The sequence below is a fragment of the Suricata suricatta genome, chromosome 10 (genome assembly GCF_006229205.1).
Source record: "Suricata suricatta isolate VVHF042 chromosome 10, meerkat_22Aug2017_6uvM2_HiC, whole genome shotgun sequence".
NCBI classification, from domain to species: Eukaryota; Metazoa; Chordata; class Mammalia; order Carnivora; family Herpestidae; genus Suricata; species Suricata suricatta.
The window spans coordinates 99,658,378-99,678,059 of record NC_043709.1 but is presented as its reverse complement, the minus strand read 5'-3'; the positions used below and the strand labels follow the sequence as shown (position 1 = coordinate 99,678,059).

Here is a 19,682-nt window from a genome sequence, read left to right as displayed (position 1 = left end):
CAATAGCACTGTTAGGGGTTTACCCAAGGGATACAGAAATGCTGATGCATAGGGGCACATGTACCCCAATGTTCATAGCAGCAATGTCAACAATAGCCAAAACACGGAAAGAGCCTAAATGTCCATCACCTGATGAGTGGATCAAGAAGATGTGGTATATATATACACAATGGTGTACTACATGGCAATGAGAAAGAATGAAATCTGGCCATGTGTAGCAAAGTGGATGGACCTTGAGGGTGTCATGCTAAGCGAAATAAGTCAGGCAGAGAAGGACAGATACCATATGTTTGCATTCATAGGTCTAACAGGAGAACAGGAGAAACCTAATGGAGGACCATGGGGAGGGGCAGGGGAAAAGAGAGTTGGGGAGAGAGAGGGACACAAAACTTGAGAGACTACTGAATACTGAAAATGAACTGAGGGTTGAAGGGGAAGGGGAAGAGGGGAAAAGAGGTGGTGGTGATGGTGGAGGGCACTTGTGGGGAAGAGCACTGGGTGTTGTATGGAAACCAATTTGACAATAAACTACTTAAAGAAAAAAGAAAGCTACCTTCTGGCATTAAGAGAAAGGGAGAAATTCTACAATGTATATGGGAAGAGGAAGGATGACATCAAGCAAAGATAAAATAGTGTATCTTTGCTTACTACAAAACATAAAACATATGAACCAAAAATACTATAATGGTTTCTTTTAAACACTGCAGTTACAAAACAAACCAACAACAAAGACATCCAAGTACATAAGCAGATTTAAAAGTCTGACCAGTCATACTTTAAAAACTTGCCGTATTTTGTTTTCTAGGCAAGACATCAAGTTTTTATAAAAAAAAAAATTAAAATGATGAGTATGCATTCCAGTCATATAAGAATGTGTGTTGTTATTTTATGCCTGTTACACGATGTGAAATGTGTGAAAAATAAGAAAAAAATAGTTTATATATTTTATGATTATTACCCTTATATTTAGTTCTTAACTAAAAGAACTTATGATGCCAACTTAACTTATAAAGAAACCACTTTTAAAACTTATATTTTTCAATTAAAAAATAGAATCACTTTGTAATTTAAAAAATTTCTTTTACCCCTATCTTCCCTTAAGTCTATGAATAAATAGAGATCTTATACAGATGCTATGAACGTTTTCTATAGCTTTAAAAATAATTTCCCAAAGAAAAAGGATGTTTATATTATGGATAAATATTAAAAAAGCAGGACACAGTTCTGGACATAGTAATTTTTTTTAAAAGAACAATCAAAAAACACTTCTTATAATTGACATCCTGCTACCTAAGGGAAATCAAAGATAGAATGTATAAAAAGTGTATGTGTTGTGCCATTATTAATTCTATGACTTCAAAATGTAGTAATTATTGTCCATTTTAGAGATATAGATCAGATCAAAAGATCTCTGGGGTGCCTGTATGGCTCAGTCAACTGAGTCCGACTTCGGCTCAGGTCACGATTTTAGGTTCGTGAGTTCGAGTTCTGCGTTGAACTCTGCATTGGGCTCTGCGCGAACAGTGCACAGCCTGCTTCTCTTTCCCTTCTCTCTCTGCCCCTTCTCTCTCCTGTGTGCTCCTTCTCTTAAAAAATAAACTTAAAAAAAATAAAAGATCACCAACTTTACACTGAGTGCTTATCTCAAGTATAATTATAGAATTTAAATTTATTTTATTTTATTTTTTTTAATATAACAATTTATTTTTTTAACATATGCAATTATTTTCGGTCATTTACAATACAGTAGTTACAATGACACTCCAAACAGAGAAGCAAAGTAAAAAATCAAAACCCCCACTTCTATTTCATGTAGTTAGACTTATACAGAAATAGAATTTAAATTTAAAAAGGTTTTACTTCGCTTAGCATGACACACTCAAGGTCCATCCACTTTCCTACAAATGGCCATATGTCATTCTTTCTCATTGCCATGTAGTACTCCATCGTGTATATATAAACCACATCTTCTTGATCCACTCATCAGGTGATGGGCATTTAGGCTCTTTCCATGTTTTGGCTATTGTTGACATTGCTGCTATGAACATTGGGGTACATGTGCTCCTATGCATCAGCATTTCTGTCTCTCTTGGGTAAATCCCCAGCAATGCTACTGCTGGATCATAAGGGAGTTCTATGGATAGTTTTTTGAGGAACCTCCACACTGTTTTCCAGAGCGGCTGCACCAGTTTACATTGCCACCAACAGTGTAGGAGGGTACCCGTCTCTCCACACCCTCGCCAGCATCTATAGTCTTTTGATTTGTTCATTTTAGCGACTCTGACTGGTAAGTCAGGTAGAGAAGGATAGATACCATATGTTTGCATTCATAGGTCTAACAGGAGAGACCTGGCAGGGGACCATGGGGAGACGAAGGGGGAAAGAGAGCGGAGAAGAGTGAGGGACACAGATCAAGGGAGACTACTGAATACTGAAGATGAACCATGGACTGAAAGGGGAGGGGGTGATGGTCATGGAGGAGGGCATTTGTGGGGAGAAGCACTGGGTGTTATATGGAAACCAATTTGACAATAAACTACTATAAGAAAATAAAATAAAAAGTTTTTAGTAAGGCTATTAAACAAAATCATGCAAAAGAGAAAATTTAAAACAGAATTTAAGCTTCTAAAGATCCTGAATTTTCTTCTTAATTTCTTCCCTCAACTTTTCCACCAACATAACTTTCTATATTTTAATAATGGCCCATATGCTATTAGAGTGCTTACGGACAGAATATACTTAAAGTGAAATTTTGAAAAATTTGAGTCTTACTGACCATGTGATTCTTTCAACTTACTCCTTCGTTGGGTTCTAGCATAAAGTACCACCTGCTGGACAACTTCCAGTTGCTCTTCAATTCGGGGAAAATGGAAGTCAGTACATTCTTGGCAAACTGTGGCAAAATCTAAGGGAACCAAAACATTTACAAACTACTAAAGGTGAGCTATCAAATATTTAGTATTTACTTATAGACAATGAGAGCTAGCAGAAATAAAATATAAAATTCACAAGAATGATTTCTTATACTTTTCCTTTCAATAATTATGTCTTAAGTTAGGGTACAACAATTTTGTTTGAATCAGAAACTTAATCTCTCAATTGCTCCAAAGAGTAAACAATTAATAAACAGGGAAATTTTATATAATTTCAAACCTTCTTTAAGTAATAGATACTTTAATTATAATCAAGTTTCCAAAAGTGCTAAAAAAATACAAGAAAGTTCTCATATTTATTGTGGAAATACACTCTATCCAAGCTTCTTTAAAAAGTTACACAGTTCAATATACTTTATATATTTAAAATTTTTTAGATAATCATAAAAAGTGAGTTGTACAGAGGGAACATAGATGTTCACCTAGCACACTGAAGAAATAGACTATCTTAAAAAAACAAGGAAGAGAGGACAAAGAAATGAACTAAAATTCACTGAGCCAGGATCTGCTTCTGAACTGAATACATTTATATCTTGATTATTCTTTTTGTTTTGCCTTGAAGCAAGAAGCCTATAAAAGTATTACTTATGAGATAACAGCATTTTAAGAACAAGTAAATATCCTGAAGCACTTTACCCATGCAGAAGTATGAAAGAAATCTAAAACAGCCATGGCTCGGAATATGTGTTGCTTGGCTACTAGAATACTACGGTTAACTAAAATTTTTGTTTTTGTATAATCCCCTTCTTTGTAACAATGGTATTCAAAGGAGAAATTTAATGAAATAAATGTGCAATGTTAACTTACCTCTTTTGATACCACTATATGAATTGATTCGATTGTCTACGAGTAAAACCAGGCCACAGAGAGAGGTGGAATAAAGTGACAGTGCAGTCTGGAGTCGATGGAGTTTCACTCCACTTCGGTGATTTCTTTTGTGCTTACAGAAGTCCAGCATATCTGCTCTCAGCAATCTTAAATTATGCATGGTCTTCAACTGGGCTCCTAGTGGGTGGGCAACAGTCCCAGAAAGAAACTTAGCTGCAAAAATCCAGTATAACAGGATGCAAATCTCTATGGCAGGAATTCAGAAAAATCTGTGCTACAAATAATTAGAAATAGGCCTTAAAATTTCCCATCCTAATAACTATTCAAATTTCATCTTCCTTTTTTAAATTATTTTTTTTTCAAGTTTATTTATTTTGGGGGAGGGTAGGGGCAGAGAGAGAGAGAGAGAGAGAAAGAGAGAGAGAGAGAGAGAGAGAGAGAGAGAGAGAGAGAGAGAGAGAAAGAGAATCCAAGCAGACTCTGTGCTGAACAGCACAGAGCCTGACAAGGAGCTTGATCTCATGAACTGTGGGATTGTGACCTGAGTGAAAATCAAGAGTTGACACTTAACCCACTGAACCATTCAGGTGCCCCTCAGATTTCTATTTGTAAAAGGTAATATATTAGCTAAAACAGAAAGTGTATAGCCAACAAACTGTAGGAGGAAGACATCATTTGTAATTAAAAATAACATGGGTATAGTCTTCTCATATGTTGGGGATTTTTCTCTTACAGCATAAGAAAAACCTTCACAAGTTACAATAAATTAGTCCACTTACCTAAGTGAATGGTAAAACTTTCTTCCAACTTTCTCTGCTCCTCATAAATCCTTCCATTTGCTTCTACGGATTCTCTGAATTGACTTGGTTGAACTTTAATTTCCTCACTGCAATTAATAAAATTATTCATGTGCTTTTTTTATTTCTTTGTCAAGAACTTTTCTTGAAGGAAAGAAAGCTTTATAATGAAATGAGGCAAAGTGAAACCTGAAAGTACCACTTAACCTATTCCTAAACTTAGCCTTAACCCATGGTAACAAGAAAGAATCATGAACACCAACAGGTTTTAAAATTCCTATTTGTTCTTTCATTTCATCACAGCAGGTAATGCATATTATTCTTTCTAGTGATTACAATATCAGCTCATGCCTTACCGTTTAGTATTTCCTAATGGTCTAAGAAAATGATTAAATGAAGTGATTAACTTACTACTTTAAAATGTCATATTTAAAAAAGTATACCTAATATGTCCTATATCAGGGTTGGCTCTAGGCAAAATGAAAAAAAGGTGAAGTGATAGAAATAAAAATTAAAAAGTCAAATAGAAGGAATAATAAAAAATAGAATGTTCATTTTGATGTATTCACATTCTCTGTCTTTTAAAAACCATTTACTGCTTTTTCCCCCGTCAACATTCTCCTCCCACTGAAGAATTTCTCTCTTCGCTCTACTCTATTCTTGTGTTTGCTGGAAAGGTTCCCATGGAGTTGGAACACTGAGTTTACTCAATAAATGCACAACTGTAAATTGAAATTTCATGGTATGTGGAAGATGATATAAATCTATAACAGTCATTCTGGACGATATTTTTGGCGTTGTTCCAAACAGTCTCATTAGTCTCACTGATTGATTTCATTAGTATATATGGCAAATCTAAACCTAAGAAAATTGATACTGACAAAACATCCTCACCTTACGATGTGAAAAGCCACAAGAGATGTCACACCCACTCTAACAACAAGAAGCCGGATAATCTATAAAATCATAACTTGTAATGTGACAACCAATCCATTCTAAAGTGCTACACACCCCTCCAAGGATAGACAGGGGACATAGTTTTCGTTTTTGAGAGAGCCTGGTGGAAATGAGTTGCTGCAGTGTAAGGAGATAAGGAGAAACGGCTAAAATGTGAATGAATTCTTAAAGGCCAAGTGTGGGCTCGCATGTAAATTTAGAATAACCATGAACTTGCAGGCGCTGTTTCATCAGCCTCCACCAGGTGTTTCCTAGAAAACACTGGAGGCTGTGCAGAAGACAAGGGAGCCTCCTTGGTGGCACAAGTAGAAATGCTGAGAATGCCCCAAACCCAAGCCCGAGATATACATGGCCTGCCCAAGACTGAAGCTGGACAAAGACAGTGGAGACCTACTTCCCACGCCTGGTGCGAGCCCAGCAGCGCATCACGAACAACGGTCTGCTCCTGAGGGGCAGAGCAGCAGCACAGACAGAGACCTTATGCTGCGGCACCGGCCTGCAAAGGCTACTGAGAGCGGAGGATGGCGCAGAACGGCAAGAAACCCGCTAGAACCCAAAGCTCCACTCTCAATACAAAGTGGCAGCAGCCACTATGGTAGAAAATGAAGCCTGTGGTATCACTGACAGAAAAAATCTCAGCTCCCTGCTGACTAGGTTGGGAGCACTTCACATTAATGGCCTGTTCATTTCTAGACATAAATATTATCTTAGTCTCTTCTTTACTAATACACACAATATCCAGCATTTATCTTTTTTTAAATGTCTTATTTATTGTTGAGAGAGAGCCAGTGTGAGCAGGGGAGGGCCAGAGAGAGAAGGAGACAGAATCCAAAGAAGGCTCTAGGCTCTGAGCTGTCAGCACAGATCCTGATGCGGGGCTTGAACCCATGAACCGTGAGATCATGACCTGAGCTGAAGCCGAATGCTCAACTGACTGAGCCACCTAGGCGCCCCCTAGAATTTATCTTTTAAACGAGAGAGACACACACAAAAAAGCAAGCAAGAGAAACAATCCATCATCAAGGGATAAAGCAATCAACAAACATACACTGAGAGATGATCCTGGTACTGGGCCTAAAAGAAAAAGACTTTTGGGGCACCTGGGCTCAGTTAGTGAAGCACCCCACTCTTGACTTAGGCTCAGGTCATGATCTCATGGTTCATGATATCAAGCCCTGCAATGGATTCTGCACTGACAGCATGGAGCCTGCTTAGGACTTTCTCTCTCTCTTTGCCCCTCCCTGTGCTTGCTCGTGTGTTCCCTCTCTCTCTCTCAAAATATATAAATTAAAAAAAGAATAAAAAAGACTTTCACATAACAATGATCAATACACTGAAAAATCCACTAGAAAACAACACGCAAAGATGCAGAATGAACTTCAGCAAAGAGAGAAAGGAAATTAAAGTGCCAGAAATAAAAACATGGTATCAGACGATCACAGACATTAACTCCTTTGGCAGGCTCCTCAGCAGACCACCAACTCATTTTATGCTGTCATTACCCAGGCGTGAAAACCACGTGAAGATATTATAAGAAAAAAAACACTATATGCCATTATGTACATATGTATATTTATTCATTATTTTATAGTAGACATATTCACTTATATTTACATTTTCATACATAAGGTGTCTGAAATAATACATTATGACTTGGGGCTGCCTGAGTAGGTCACTCAATTAAGTGTCTGACTTAGGCTCCAGTCATGATCTCATGGTTTGTGAGTTTGAGCCCCTTGTCAGGCTCTGTGCTGACAGCTCAGAGCCTGAAGCCTGCTTCACATTCTGTCTCCCTCTCTCTGCCCTTCCCCTGCTTGTGTTCTGTCTCTCTCTGTCTCTCTCAAATAAAAACATTAAAAAATTTTTTTTAATTCATTATGACTTATATATATACATTTTAACTATAAAACTTCTAGAATACAACTAAGCAATGAAAACTACTCATAAATGAAGCAACATGAATAAGTTACAAAAGCATTATAAGTAAAAGAAATAAGACACAAAATGCCACATAACAGTTTGATTTTATGTATAAGAGATCCTGAAAAGAATCAAAACTGCAGGGAGAGGAATCAGAGCAGGTTGACAGGAGCACGGAAAGAGAAAGGAATGAGCTATAAAGGTAGGAAAGTGAAATGCTTATCTTGGTTGTGGTGATGATTTCATGACCAGTTAGGTTTGTCAAAACTCATCAACATGTAAACTCAAAAGACAAATTTTAATTTATATAATTTGCCCTTCAATAGATCTTCTTTTTAAAGAGAGAGAGAGAGAGAGAGAGAGAGAGAGAGAGAGAGAAAGTGTGAGCAGGGTAAGGGCAGAGAGGGAGAGAGAATCTCAAGCAGGCTCCATGCCCAGGGTGGAGCCCACTGTGGGGTTTGATCTCACAACTGTGAAATCATGACCTGAGCATAAATCAAGAGTCAGATGCTTAATTGACTGAGGCACCCCAATAGAGATGACTTTTTTAAAAAAGCAAAAATGATGGCTAAAAAAGACACCACTTTAATCAATTTCTTATAGGAAATCTATATGGGGTTGTGTTGAAAACAGGTTTCTGCTGCCCAAGGAAACCCCTACTGGAAAGAAAAGCAAAACTAAGAAAGTCACATTAAAAATATTTTTCCCAGGAATATTTAGCTTTTAAAAGCAGCAGCAGCTAGAAGCCAATAGGTACACAATGGAACTGATTCTATAGACTGGATTTCTGAAATTATAGCAGCAAAATGAGAGATAATGTTTATAACAAGGGGCTTCCTCAGCTTTCTGGTATCAGTGACTCTCTACATTTCTGACCACAACATATAGTATATATTTTATATTTTGGCTTAATATGCACATTTACTTGTAGGAAGCCTCATGCAGGATGTGCTCTCATATCTTCTAGCTATTCTACTCCACTCTCTTTCATTCCATTTCATTTTATTGTTATTTTTAAAAGTCTGATTGGAACATAAGGAATCTAGAATGATCCTAACAGACTGAAACCAGTAGTGTGAGAAACACCAGTCATTGTACATTACAGTAAAAGGATGTTCCCAATCCATCTTTCCACCCACCTCTCCCTTTGTATTGTGTTATTATTTTTATTTGAAATAAAGACTATAGTCAAATACGTAAAATATGTTAGTGCCAAAGATGCTATACCATTTCTAATCATAAAAATTATTTAAGTATTTCTAATGTGTTGTCTTAGGGAAAATAAGGCAGATGAAATATTATGGTGTATGGATAAGAGGCGATATAGATATCAGGTAAAGAGTTTAATGACCATCCATCCACCTGCCTGCTTGCCCACACATCCCAACAATATTTACTGAGTATGTCTTATGTGCCAGTGTTAAGAGCTAGACACTTGGCAGGGATCAGGCAATTCAACATAAGAAAAAACAGACAGGGCTTTTGTCTTCAAAGCAAGAATGCAGGGGAGACTGACATTATACAAATAAAATGGTATTTCTATATATTTATAGCAAATACCAGGCAAATGCTGGGAATAAGATTATTATACTGTACTAAGTACATTTCCAGTTGAATATACTTTAAGATTTGAAAGAAATTCTCAAACACACAAGTACACAGCCAGGAAATAACACAGGCACTGTCAAAGCTCTAGGGCAATATATGAAATACAAGGTACTTAGGCCATCAGGTACCATACAGCTTACAAATTACAGAAGTCCTCTATACTATTTATGTATCTTGTATGTGCTTATATTACTGCATGTATCATTCTACACAGTACTGTTTTATTTATAGGTCAGTCTCTCTAGAATTTAAGCTCCACATGGGTAGGCATCTTCCTTGTTTTTCCGCTTAGAAAGTGCTTGGCATTTAAGATGCATTCAACCAATGCTTATTGCACTGAACAGAAACCGATTTAAAAATAAAAAAACAAAACAAGAGATGTGGGGTGCCTGGGTGGCTCAGTCGGTTGAGCATTTGACTCTTGATTTTGGCTCAGGTCATGATCTCAGCCGCTGGTGCAGAGCCTGCTTGGGATACTCTCTCTCTCTGTCCCTCCCCAGCTTGTACACACAGGCACATGCATGTGCTCTCTCTCAAGATAAATAAATAAAATATTAAAAAAAGAACCCCAAGAGATAGTAGTTGAGGTATTTAGATATACATGCCTAAGAGATTTATAGCTAAATCCTAGGGGGGAAAAATCACTATTTTAGGCCAACCAATTACCGCCCCCCCCCCAAATAATCCACATAAATCCAAATTACACCAAAGTGTTAAAAGCATAAAATTATCTTGAATTGTCATTGGTAACTTAAAAATATCTACAATTAAAGGAGGATCCGGGTGGCTCAGTTGGATGAGCATTGGCCTTTGGCTCAGGTCATGATCTTGTGGTTTGTGGGTTTGAGCCCCATGCTGGTTCTGTGCTGACAGCTTGGAGCCTGGAGCCTGTTTTGGATTCTGTCTCCTCTCTCTGCCCCTCCCCTGCCAATGCTCTGTCTTTGTCTCTCTCAAAAATAGTAAACATTAAAAAACTTTAAAAAATATCTACAAATAAAAATGTTCAATTTTACAATAAATATAAACTCTTACAATGAACGTTCATCTAATAAGAACCATGCATGATTAATACCTCAGGGAGCTGTTGTTGGGGTTTTTTAGGTCTTGATGAAGTTTTATCACCCATTCCTGATATTCTTGCTTTTGGATGGCAGTTGATTGCTTTAATTCATTTGACCACTTATTTTCTAAGTCCTATAAAGAGAGAGTACACCAAGTGGTTAACTTTTTTTTTTACAAAAATAAATAACCAAAAGAAAATGCAACTGTGTATCTAAAAGTCATTGTACTTCACTTACTTGCTGGGATTCAAAATGCTGAGCAGCCAGTGAATTTACATCTTGATCTGTTAGTGATTTCCCCAACTCCTGCATCACTTTTTCCATTTCAATACCTTGTCTAAAACATAAATAAGAAGATATAGTCACGCAATCTTTAAGGCCACTCCAGATTTGTTGAACAATCACTACAAAGCAAAAATAAAATTTTTATTTTGGGACTCCTGGATGGCTCAGTCGGTTAAGAGTCCGACTTCAGCTCAGGTCATGATCTTGTGGTTTGTGAGCTTGAGCCCTGCATTGGGCTCTGTGCTGACTGCTTGGAGCCTAGAGCCTGCTTCGGATTCTGTGTCTTGCTCTCTCTCTGCCCCCACCCCCACTCGCGCTTTGTCTCTCTCTCTCTCTCTCAAAAATAAAAGAAATTAAAAAAAAAAAAAGAAAAACTTTTTAAATAATAAAACAAAAGAAAATTTTTATTTTAAAGGAATGTGTCCAGGAATGGCAACTATAATACTAGGAAAGCACTTTGAAGCCTTGGAAATACAGATGTGGAAATAATGATAATGTCATATAATACCAATGTCATTTGTACAGCTAAATTTTAATCTAAATTTAACCCATAAGTGAAAGTGGTCAAAATCTAGGTAATCTTTCAATTTCTCTAGGTAATGTTTAAAGTCTAGACTCCTTTCCATGTGCAGATTTCCTCAAAGATGATATTCTGCTCCTGCCCGCCCGGCGCGGCCCGGAATCTGAAAGGCGCCCCCCGTGCCCGGTCCCCTGGGGGGCGGCCCCCGGCTCCGGCCCCGCCGGGGAGCCGCGCCCCCCTCCCCCAGCCCCCGGGCCCGCCGGTGCCCAGATACGGGAAGCTAATTGGACAATAAAGTTGAGCTGCGAGCAAACGCGCTCTCTGGAGACAGCTGGCATCTATAAAAGAGAAATATTTGCATTTAAAACCTTTAAACTTTATACGGCGGGGCCAGGCCAACGCGGGGGGAGGGGTGGGAGGTGGAAGGGGGCAGCGACTCCTGGGGGTGCGCACAAGCTCTTCTGCCACTGGGGACACCCGGCCCCTGCCCCCCGCCCCCCCCCCCCCCCCCCCCCAAAAAAAAAAAAAAAAAAAAAAAAAAAAAAAAAAAAAAAAAAAAAAAAAAAAAAAAAAAAAAAAAAAAAGATGATATTCTGCAACTCCAGCTTTAATACATTTTCTACTTCTATATACATGAGTTACAGTGACTTCAAGGTTTGAAAATCAGTTTATAATATTGCCCAAAGCTATCAATTAGGTTCTAAGAATAAAACTGGTATTAAGTCACAAAGCTCTCATTACAGAGGAAATATAAGATACATTCTAAAGATATGTTTTAGTTTTACTTTATTCATTTATCTAAATAAACAATGTGCATAAATTAAACATGTTTTTCCTGCAGGAAAAACTAATCAATGGTGTTAGAAGTTCAGATAACAGTTCTTTATGGGAGAGATGGGTTGTGACCAGCTGGGCGTGAGGGAGCCTTCTGCAGTGCTGGAAATATTGTTTCTTGATGTGAGTGATGATTTCATGGGTGTGCTTACTTGAACTGTACACCTTCAGTTTGTTGTCTTTTATGTATGTATATTTTAATAAAGAAGTTCATTGAATATTTTCAAATTTAAAACTTACTTTCTAATACAAATGTATTTAAAAAGTTTGTTCTAAAATATATTGCAAACAAATGTGGAAAGAATAAAGATGAGAACTAAGAGGATTTTACTATAATTCTCGTTAATTTAATTACTCTTAAAAGAGAATTTATACTTACTTATAACAACTGATTAAGACACTTACATATAGATGATAAATAAAACTTATTTATATGTTACACATTTATACATTTCTATATATACCTTCTAGTATTAAATGCAATACCATTTTGTGCCCGCTTAATTCTAGTGCAGGTGACCCCATTAATTTTTTGTAATTACTGGGGGCCATGTATTTGCAAGAAAGATTTTATTTAAAACATAAATAATTGCTAAACATTTATAAACACAAACTTCGAGATAGACTAATATTTTATATTATGCATGTTCCCTCTAGTGGATAAAAAGTATCACTGCCATTTTTTAGTTTTAAAGAGTCAGTATTTTTGAGTATCAATAGAGGAATATCTTGAAATATTTATATTTTAAATCTGGTTTGCTAACAACAGCAATAACAGGAAAATAAGACTAATAAATAACTCAACAAATTTCATGAACATGTATTTCATCCTAAATGTGTCACAAATGCAAGTAATGACATAGTTAATGATACAATATACATTTTTTATTATTAAGATCCAAAAAATTTCATTATTTTTATAGTTATACCTAACTAGATACTGGCTCAGTATGTCAGGTGTGACAATTCTAACAAACTGAACATTACCTTGATGACATTTAGAAATAAATGATTATAACAGTCTTGATACTGTGGTGAAAAACCTTTTTCTTTTAAATATGTAAAGTGGATTAAAATGAAGAGAGAAATAAGAAAAGGTGTCATTTCTGTCCACGAACTTCTAGATACCAGTGAATTCCAACTTGTCTTAACTTACACTGTTTACCTTTACACTACTTGCCTATCGCAGGAGGAACACAGCTTATTTTTCTCTTTCCAGCTAACAGTTTGGATATGTGAAGAATAAATTACAAAGCTATCATCAAAATAAATGTATCCAAATATTGTTTGTGTTTAGAAAGAAAAAGAGAATAAACTCCACCAAGAAATTTGTCCAAAGGACATTTCAAAAAATAACATTAACCTGAACAAACACCTACTAAAAAACTATTACACAATAGAAAATAAAATGTATGAAGTACCAGTAAGTGCCGATAATTAGTAGGTTAATTCAGCTTCCCAAAAGGTGAAGAATCATGTAGAATAGGAATCTTCTTCTGATTTAGAAAAAAAGAAAAAATATAGAATGCTGGTGACCAGATATGGGACTTTCTGGGAGGTGTAGTGAGCAGATGGCAATGCTGGGTGACAACTCGGAATAGCTCACCAAGTGAGTGAAAGTCCTAGTCAGGCTATTGATATGGACTCTAGATACCCAAGCTGGGAATTTTTAATTTACCTAAATAGGCAGAAGGAGGATACTCCCAGAAAACCTGAGAACCGAGAGCAGATTCAGAGTGAGGTTATATTAGTTGCAGGCTTGGCAGGAAAAAAAATCAAACAAATGAAGTTCAACAGAAAGTAATCAATTAGTTCTAGGTAATTACACTTTCATATACTTATATAAGTTGAATCTATATTTCGTTTTTAATTCTAAAAATATATCCACGGTTTCACAGGCCTGGCTACATCATAAAGGACTGGGAAAAACCCCATCAAATTTTCATCTCCTCTGGGAGACAGCTTCAACTATCTACCTGATGGCAAATACCTATATGCAGGTAACCCATCTAGAAAGGAATAAACTGCCTTTACCAAAACAGCTAATTACATACGGAATAACAGATGTCAAAACATCAAGTTCTTTTTGACAAGGACAGTTCTAATATTTTATTAGATAGGGAAAAAAAGGTTGCGAGGTATAGAATTGTTCTGAAAATGTACAAATCTATGCCATACAGTAAAAATGCTGATCTAGTACACAGAAGAGAATTTCTCAGGAAGAATGATTAAATCTAGCTGCTTATGATTTTGTGTTTTACATTTTCTTAACTATGAAAATCATTAAAATAACAGCTTATTCTTATCTTGTTAGTCCCAACATTTTCTAATGCAAAGCAAATGAGATCCAGGAGCAAACCAGTACATCATTTTAAATTTACTACTTTGGGACAGATTATCAAATTAGTCACAAAAAACACATGTGATTTAGTTCTAATATACTTTCTCAATCAAGGAAATTTCACATCAGCAACACTGAAAAAATTATTTTAATGTCATGTAAAGCTAAAGTCTTAAGTAGATATTTTTAAGGTAATAAATTTTATTAGATTCTGCTGGATCAAAATGGATTATCTAGACAAAGCATGTCTTGATTATTATTACATTTTATAGAGTTGCTAGGAAGCAATCTGGAAGGTTATGTTAAAAAATTTTATTTTTACTTTTATTTATTTTTGAGAGATAGAGAGTAAGTGGGGGTGAGGGGTGGGGCACAGAGAGAGAAGGAGCCATGGAATCTGAAGCAGGCTCCCAGCTCTGAGCTGTCAGCACAGAGCCCAACTTGGGGCTTGATCTCAGGAACAGGGAGATCATGATCTGAGCCGAAGTTGGAGGGTTAACTGACTGAGCCACCTAGGCACCCCTGGAAAGTCATGTTTTAATATAAATAATACTAGCAATTTTTTACCTACTCTGAAGAAAAAAATGAATTACAAAAGCACTGCTTGCATACTGTTTGCAATGAATTAAAATAAAACTAAAATTTCTTGGAATAAGCCTAGTGTTATTTTTTACCTCATTTAAATAAACTTACAAAAATGAACTGAGAGACCATGAACATAGCAATGGCAGGGTTTTAAATAGGTTCTCAACAGGGAGAGAGCATGGTACAGTGGTTAAGAGTCTTGGAGTCAGATTTCCTGTTTTCAAATTCCAGCTTGTCCTTAGACAACTAACTTACTTAAGCCTCAGTTTCCCCATCTGTAAAAGGTGGTAATAATAAGGGGGTTGTGGCGAGAATCAAATAAGACAGGGCATCTGTGATGGACTGCATGTTTGTGTCCCCCAAATTCATATGTTGAAATCCTAACCCCCAATGTGATATTTGGAGGCAGGGTCTTGGGAGGTAAACAGGTTTAGATGAAGCCATGAGGTTGCAGCCTCCGTGACAGGATTAGTGTCTAGAGCTCTGTCTCTAGAAGAGATGTACCAGGAGTGCACACTGAGGAAAGGCCGTGGCAGCACACATCAAGGTACTGTCTATAAGCAGATGGGTCTGCCAGACACCAAATCTGCTGGCACCTTGATCTTGAATTATACAGCCTCCAGGACTGAGAGAAATAAATCTTTCTTGTGTTCACCACCCAGTCTAGGTATTTTGTTTTGAATGGACTAAGACGTCATCTAAAGCACTTTGCACTGTGCCTAGGACAAAGCTTTCGACAAGAGGTACCTTCAACAAGAGGTAAGCTATTCCTCTTATTAGAAATAACATATAAAACACCATAATTTATTCAGCTGAATCACTTGAGAAGTTTTATAAACCTATGATGGCTTCCTAGTTGAAATTACAGATTGAAACACACAAGAAAATTAATTTCTAATATTAAAGAATTTTAAAATATTTTTTCAATTTTATAATTGAATGAAAAATTGTTTTGTAGCCATCATACCTGAAAATGTAACATTTAATTATGACAACACAAGAAATCTGAAATACCTCTCTCGTAACTTTTTCAGCTCCACGTCTCTTTCACCAATCAGTTCTGAGATACTAACAAAGTAATTATGTTCCAAATTTAGGAGAGTTTCAGAGGCCGGAGAATGGATTAGGTCATGGTATACATCTGCAAAATCTTCATCCCAGCTGGGCTCTTCAGGCCTTGCATGCTCCAATGTGGTCTACAAGATGATACACAGACATTCATGATACAGTAAGACATACATACCTAAATCACGATACGGTATTTTTATTTAAGACACTACTAGACAAGTACATATATCATGATTCCATTTTTGTACATCAGACAAGGATAGAAGGACCTTCTATTTATATATGTGTATATATAGGTTATATATGATTATTTTAGTATACAAAAAATATGGGAAGATACAAACTAAGTTGTAATGGGAGTTACCTGAAGGCAGGGGTAAGGAAGGGCTGCTAACGTGAAGGAAGGAACAGGACAGGAAGTATTCACAATGGAAAAAAATTAAGGATGCTATGATCTCATTTCTGTAAAATCTCACACACACACAAACACACACACACACACACACACACACACACACAGATGATGAGCAAAATGCTAAGGGTGGCAATTTTGCGAGAGTAGGATTTCTGATAATCTTTATTTATACTATAATGTATTATTATAATCAGAAAAAAGCTTCTCATTATAAAAAAATACATTGCTAAGAAAGGTTTTATAGAATATACATTTGGAAAGTGAAGTTACATATGCAGTCACCTGTTTAGTGATGCAATGACCCAGAAAACTCAATTCATGCATAGGATTTTATACCAAGATAAACATATTTGAGTTCCTTATTTTGACCTTTTCTAGTATTCCAGTATTCTTCCCAAAATGTAAGCATGCTCAGGGGCACCTGGATGGCTCAGTGGGTTAAGCGTCTGACTTCAGCGCAGGTCATGATCTCCTGGTTCATGGGTTTAAGCCCCACGTTGGGCTGTGTGCTGACAGCTCGTGCCTGAAGCCTGCTACAGATTCTGTTTCCCTCTCTTTCTGCCCCTCTTCCACTTGCGCTCTGTCTCTCTCTGTCTAAAATAAATAAATGTTAAAAAAATTTTTTTTAAATGTAAGCGTGCTTTTAAGATTAGGAAAACAGTAGCAATCAAAATGATTAGGGACCAAGTGAACACTGGTAAGCAAGAAAAACAGAAATATGGAGAGGCAGAACGGAGATACCCTCAGCACATGCACAGATACATCCGGGGAAGTATACACACAAATCCTGGGAGGTACAGATGCCTGTCCAAGGACCTCTGGATATATCAACACATCAGACAGACAGAGTGCTTTATGGGTGAGAAAACTGGCTGATCACTCCCCTGTCAAATATCATACAATTTAATGGCAAAGTTGGAAATAACACAAAGAATTCAATATTTTTTCCTTTATTGATCTTTGTAGACAGACATCTGTAAAAAAAAACAAACAAACCTGAATTCTTCTCTTTTCCTACCAATGAAAATATTAAAAACTATTCAGTGTCATAATTCCAAGCAATAATTTACCTAAAGTAAAACGAGTGGACAGATCACAGAAGCAAGTATCTTGAATCCAGTCAATCAATACGTAAACTTTTCTCCCTTGTCTTTTTTCACTTATACTTCAATCATTAGTGCCAGATCAAGAGGGAAGAGTCTTAGAAAAAAAGAAGAGGGAAGAGTTTAAGGTGACTAGCTGATTAGGTGACTAGAACATGGATTTCATCTGCTCTAATGCCTCTGAAAACTTGAAAGCACATTCTGATAACTGCCATAGGAATTATAACCAGCCCATGTGACTTAAGCTCCGTTCAAAATTCACTTCAAGTTCAGGCTAAAATTTTGTAGAAAGGAGTCAGTGAGAGATCATAGGGAACTGTCTGTCCATAAATAATACCAGGCATCCAGTCGCCCCACTAACCAGGTTGGTTAATTACATACAATAACTGGCAACAGCAATTTAAAACTTGGCCTGCAGTAAGCCTTATGAATAGGTAGAAACTACGTACATGAGAAGCACTAAACAGAGTTTTCCCTTAACTTAGCTCATGCCATTCCCTCAGGAGAGACCACACTAGAAAGAGAACTGTGATGGCTGAGGAGAATGGGGTACTGAGTAAAGGCCTACAGAGAGAAAACTAATGTCGAGGCCATTATTTCTCCATTTCCACCTTACTGCAGAAAACTTTGGCACTGAGTCCACAGACTTCTTCTTGTTTCCACCGCTTGTCATCAATCTGACATCATTCTGCCCCCAAAATGTAGATGTCATCAGATGTAATCATCTGAATGTCCAGGTGGATAGCCCAACCCAATGCCCTGCCTTCTTACTTTCCCTGAACTCCTTGCCTTAACTCAGTCCCCTGTCATGTCTAGCCATTGTCTTGTCAAAATCCTCCATTCTCTTGACTCATGTTGTTTCTCTTGCCCACCTAACAAAACTCCAATCTTATTCCTCTTCTGTATGTTTGCAGTTGGGCTACATAATGCTGCAGCAGAAAAACTACAAAACTGTAAGGTTTATGGTGTCAGACTGGTGTCAGTGTAATCTTTCCCTTCAATGATGCAATGCTGTCTTTCTCTGGTCATTGCTCTCCTCAAACGTCCAACTATATCATCAGTTCCCCACTTCATCTAAACAAGTGGTCTGTTCTTATTATTTCCCAGATAAAGCAGAAGCAGTTAGAAGAGAATGTCCTCAACTTGCTGCTACCAAAGTTGTACAGTTTTCAGAATCTATATCCACCCTTTCCTTACTCTGCCATAACAGAAGAAGGGCCCCTCTTCCCAGCTAAGATTAACGTTCAACTTGAGTTCTGAATTCTGTCCCTTCTCGTCTTTTTCTCTCCTACTGTAAAGAAACCTCTGCCCCTGTGTTCTCATTTTGCAAATGCCTCATCTCTCTTCTCTGTGCAACCAAGCTTCTTGAGTTATCTACACTCAATCTACTTCCACACTTCCATACATACTTAAAGTCACTGAAACCGAGTTTTGGCCCCCACCAATCCATTGAAACTGTTCTTGCCACAGATAAGATTACTTGATAAATCCAATGGATATTTTTGAGTCTTTTTCTTACTACATTTTTTTGGGCAGAATCTGACACTACTGACTGTTCCCTCCTTTGTGGCACCTCTTTTCTCTCAACTGTCATGAAACCGTAATTGTCTGTCTTCCTTCCACTTCCTGAGCCAGCTCCTCTCTTTCCTCTGCAGGTTCTTCTTCCTCTGTTCATCCCTCAGGTGTCAGTGTGTTCATTTACTTGTATACCCATCTACCCCATCTATCCAACCCGTACCAAACCTCTGTTCTTTTCAGAGACTGGCCTAGGTACCAGTGCCATAATAGAGAATAAACTAAGCATTTCTGAGTGGCTATTCATATAAGTAAGAGATATAGTTAAGTCCATAGACAATTATAATACAGGGTTTCATCATGATTCTGTGTAGGCATCTACCCTCCTCATTCTATACAGTCACCTTGAACAATTTCATTCATTCTATGACTTCATAATTCATCTATGTACAAGTGACTCCAATACCTATATCTCCAATCCAATCATCTTTCCTGAGTGCCAGGTGTACACAGCTAAATGCTTCTGAAATATCTGCACATGGATGTCTTGTAGGCACTTCACACGTAATAGATATAAAACTGAAGCCATCACTTTCATGCCAAAGCTTGCTTCTCAAGGGAAGGGAGCCACTCTTCCACTGTTCCCCCAGTTGTCCAAGCTAGAAATCTGGGCCAAGTGATTTTTTATCTTTCAAATCTCAGCTTAAATGTTACCTCCTTAGAGATCTCTAATCCCATGCAAATTAGGTCCTCTCATCCCATTTCTTCCCCTTCCCTTATAGTGGAACCCCATTTATTTCCTTTATAAGATGTTTTGATTATAATTTATGTGCTTGCTTATTAACTGTCTTCTTCACTACCATTAGTGAAGGTAATAAGGACCAGATTTGTTCTTTTGATATCTCTCTAATG

The 19,682-nt window shown here is 37.2% G+C and overlaps 1 protein-coding gene across 2 annotated transcripts in view; it reads right to left on the bottom strand.

The window, feature by feature from the left end:
* Positions 1-19,682, bottom strand: part of C10H12orf4 (chromosome 10 C12orf4 homolog) — a 48,015-nt gene that overhangs the window by 16,161 nt on the left and 12,172 nt on the right. For both annotated transcript variants that reach the window (XM_029954677.1, XM_029954678.1), the window contains exons 4-9: positions 15,684-15,865; positions 10,342-10,441; positions 10,116-10,237; positions 4,541-4,647; positions 3,741-3,938; positions 2,777-2,905 (exon numbers count right to left, since the gene is read on the bottom strand). In XM_029954677.1, coding sequence (XP_029810537.1) covers positions 2,777-2,905; positions 3,741-3,938; positions 4,541-4,647; positions 10,116-10,237; positions 10,342-10,441; positions 15,684-15,865 — 838 coding nt within the window. The remainder of the gene's footprint in view (positions 1-2,776; positions 2,906-3,740; positions 3,939-4,540; positions 4,648-10,115; positions 10,238-10,341; positions 10,442-15,683; positions 15,866-19,682) is intronic.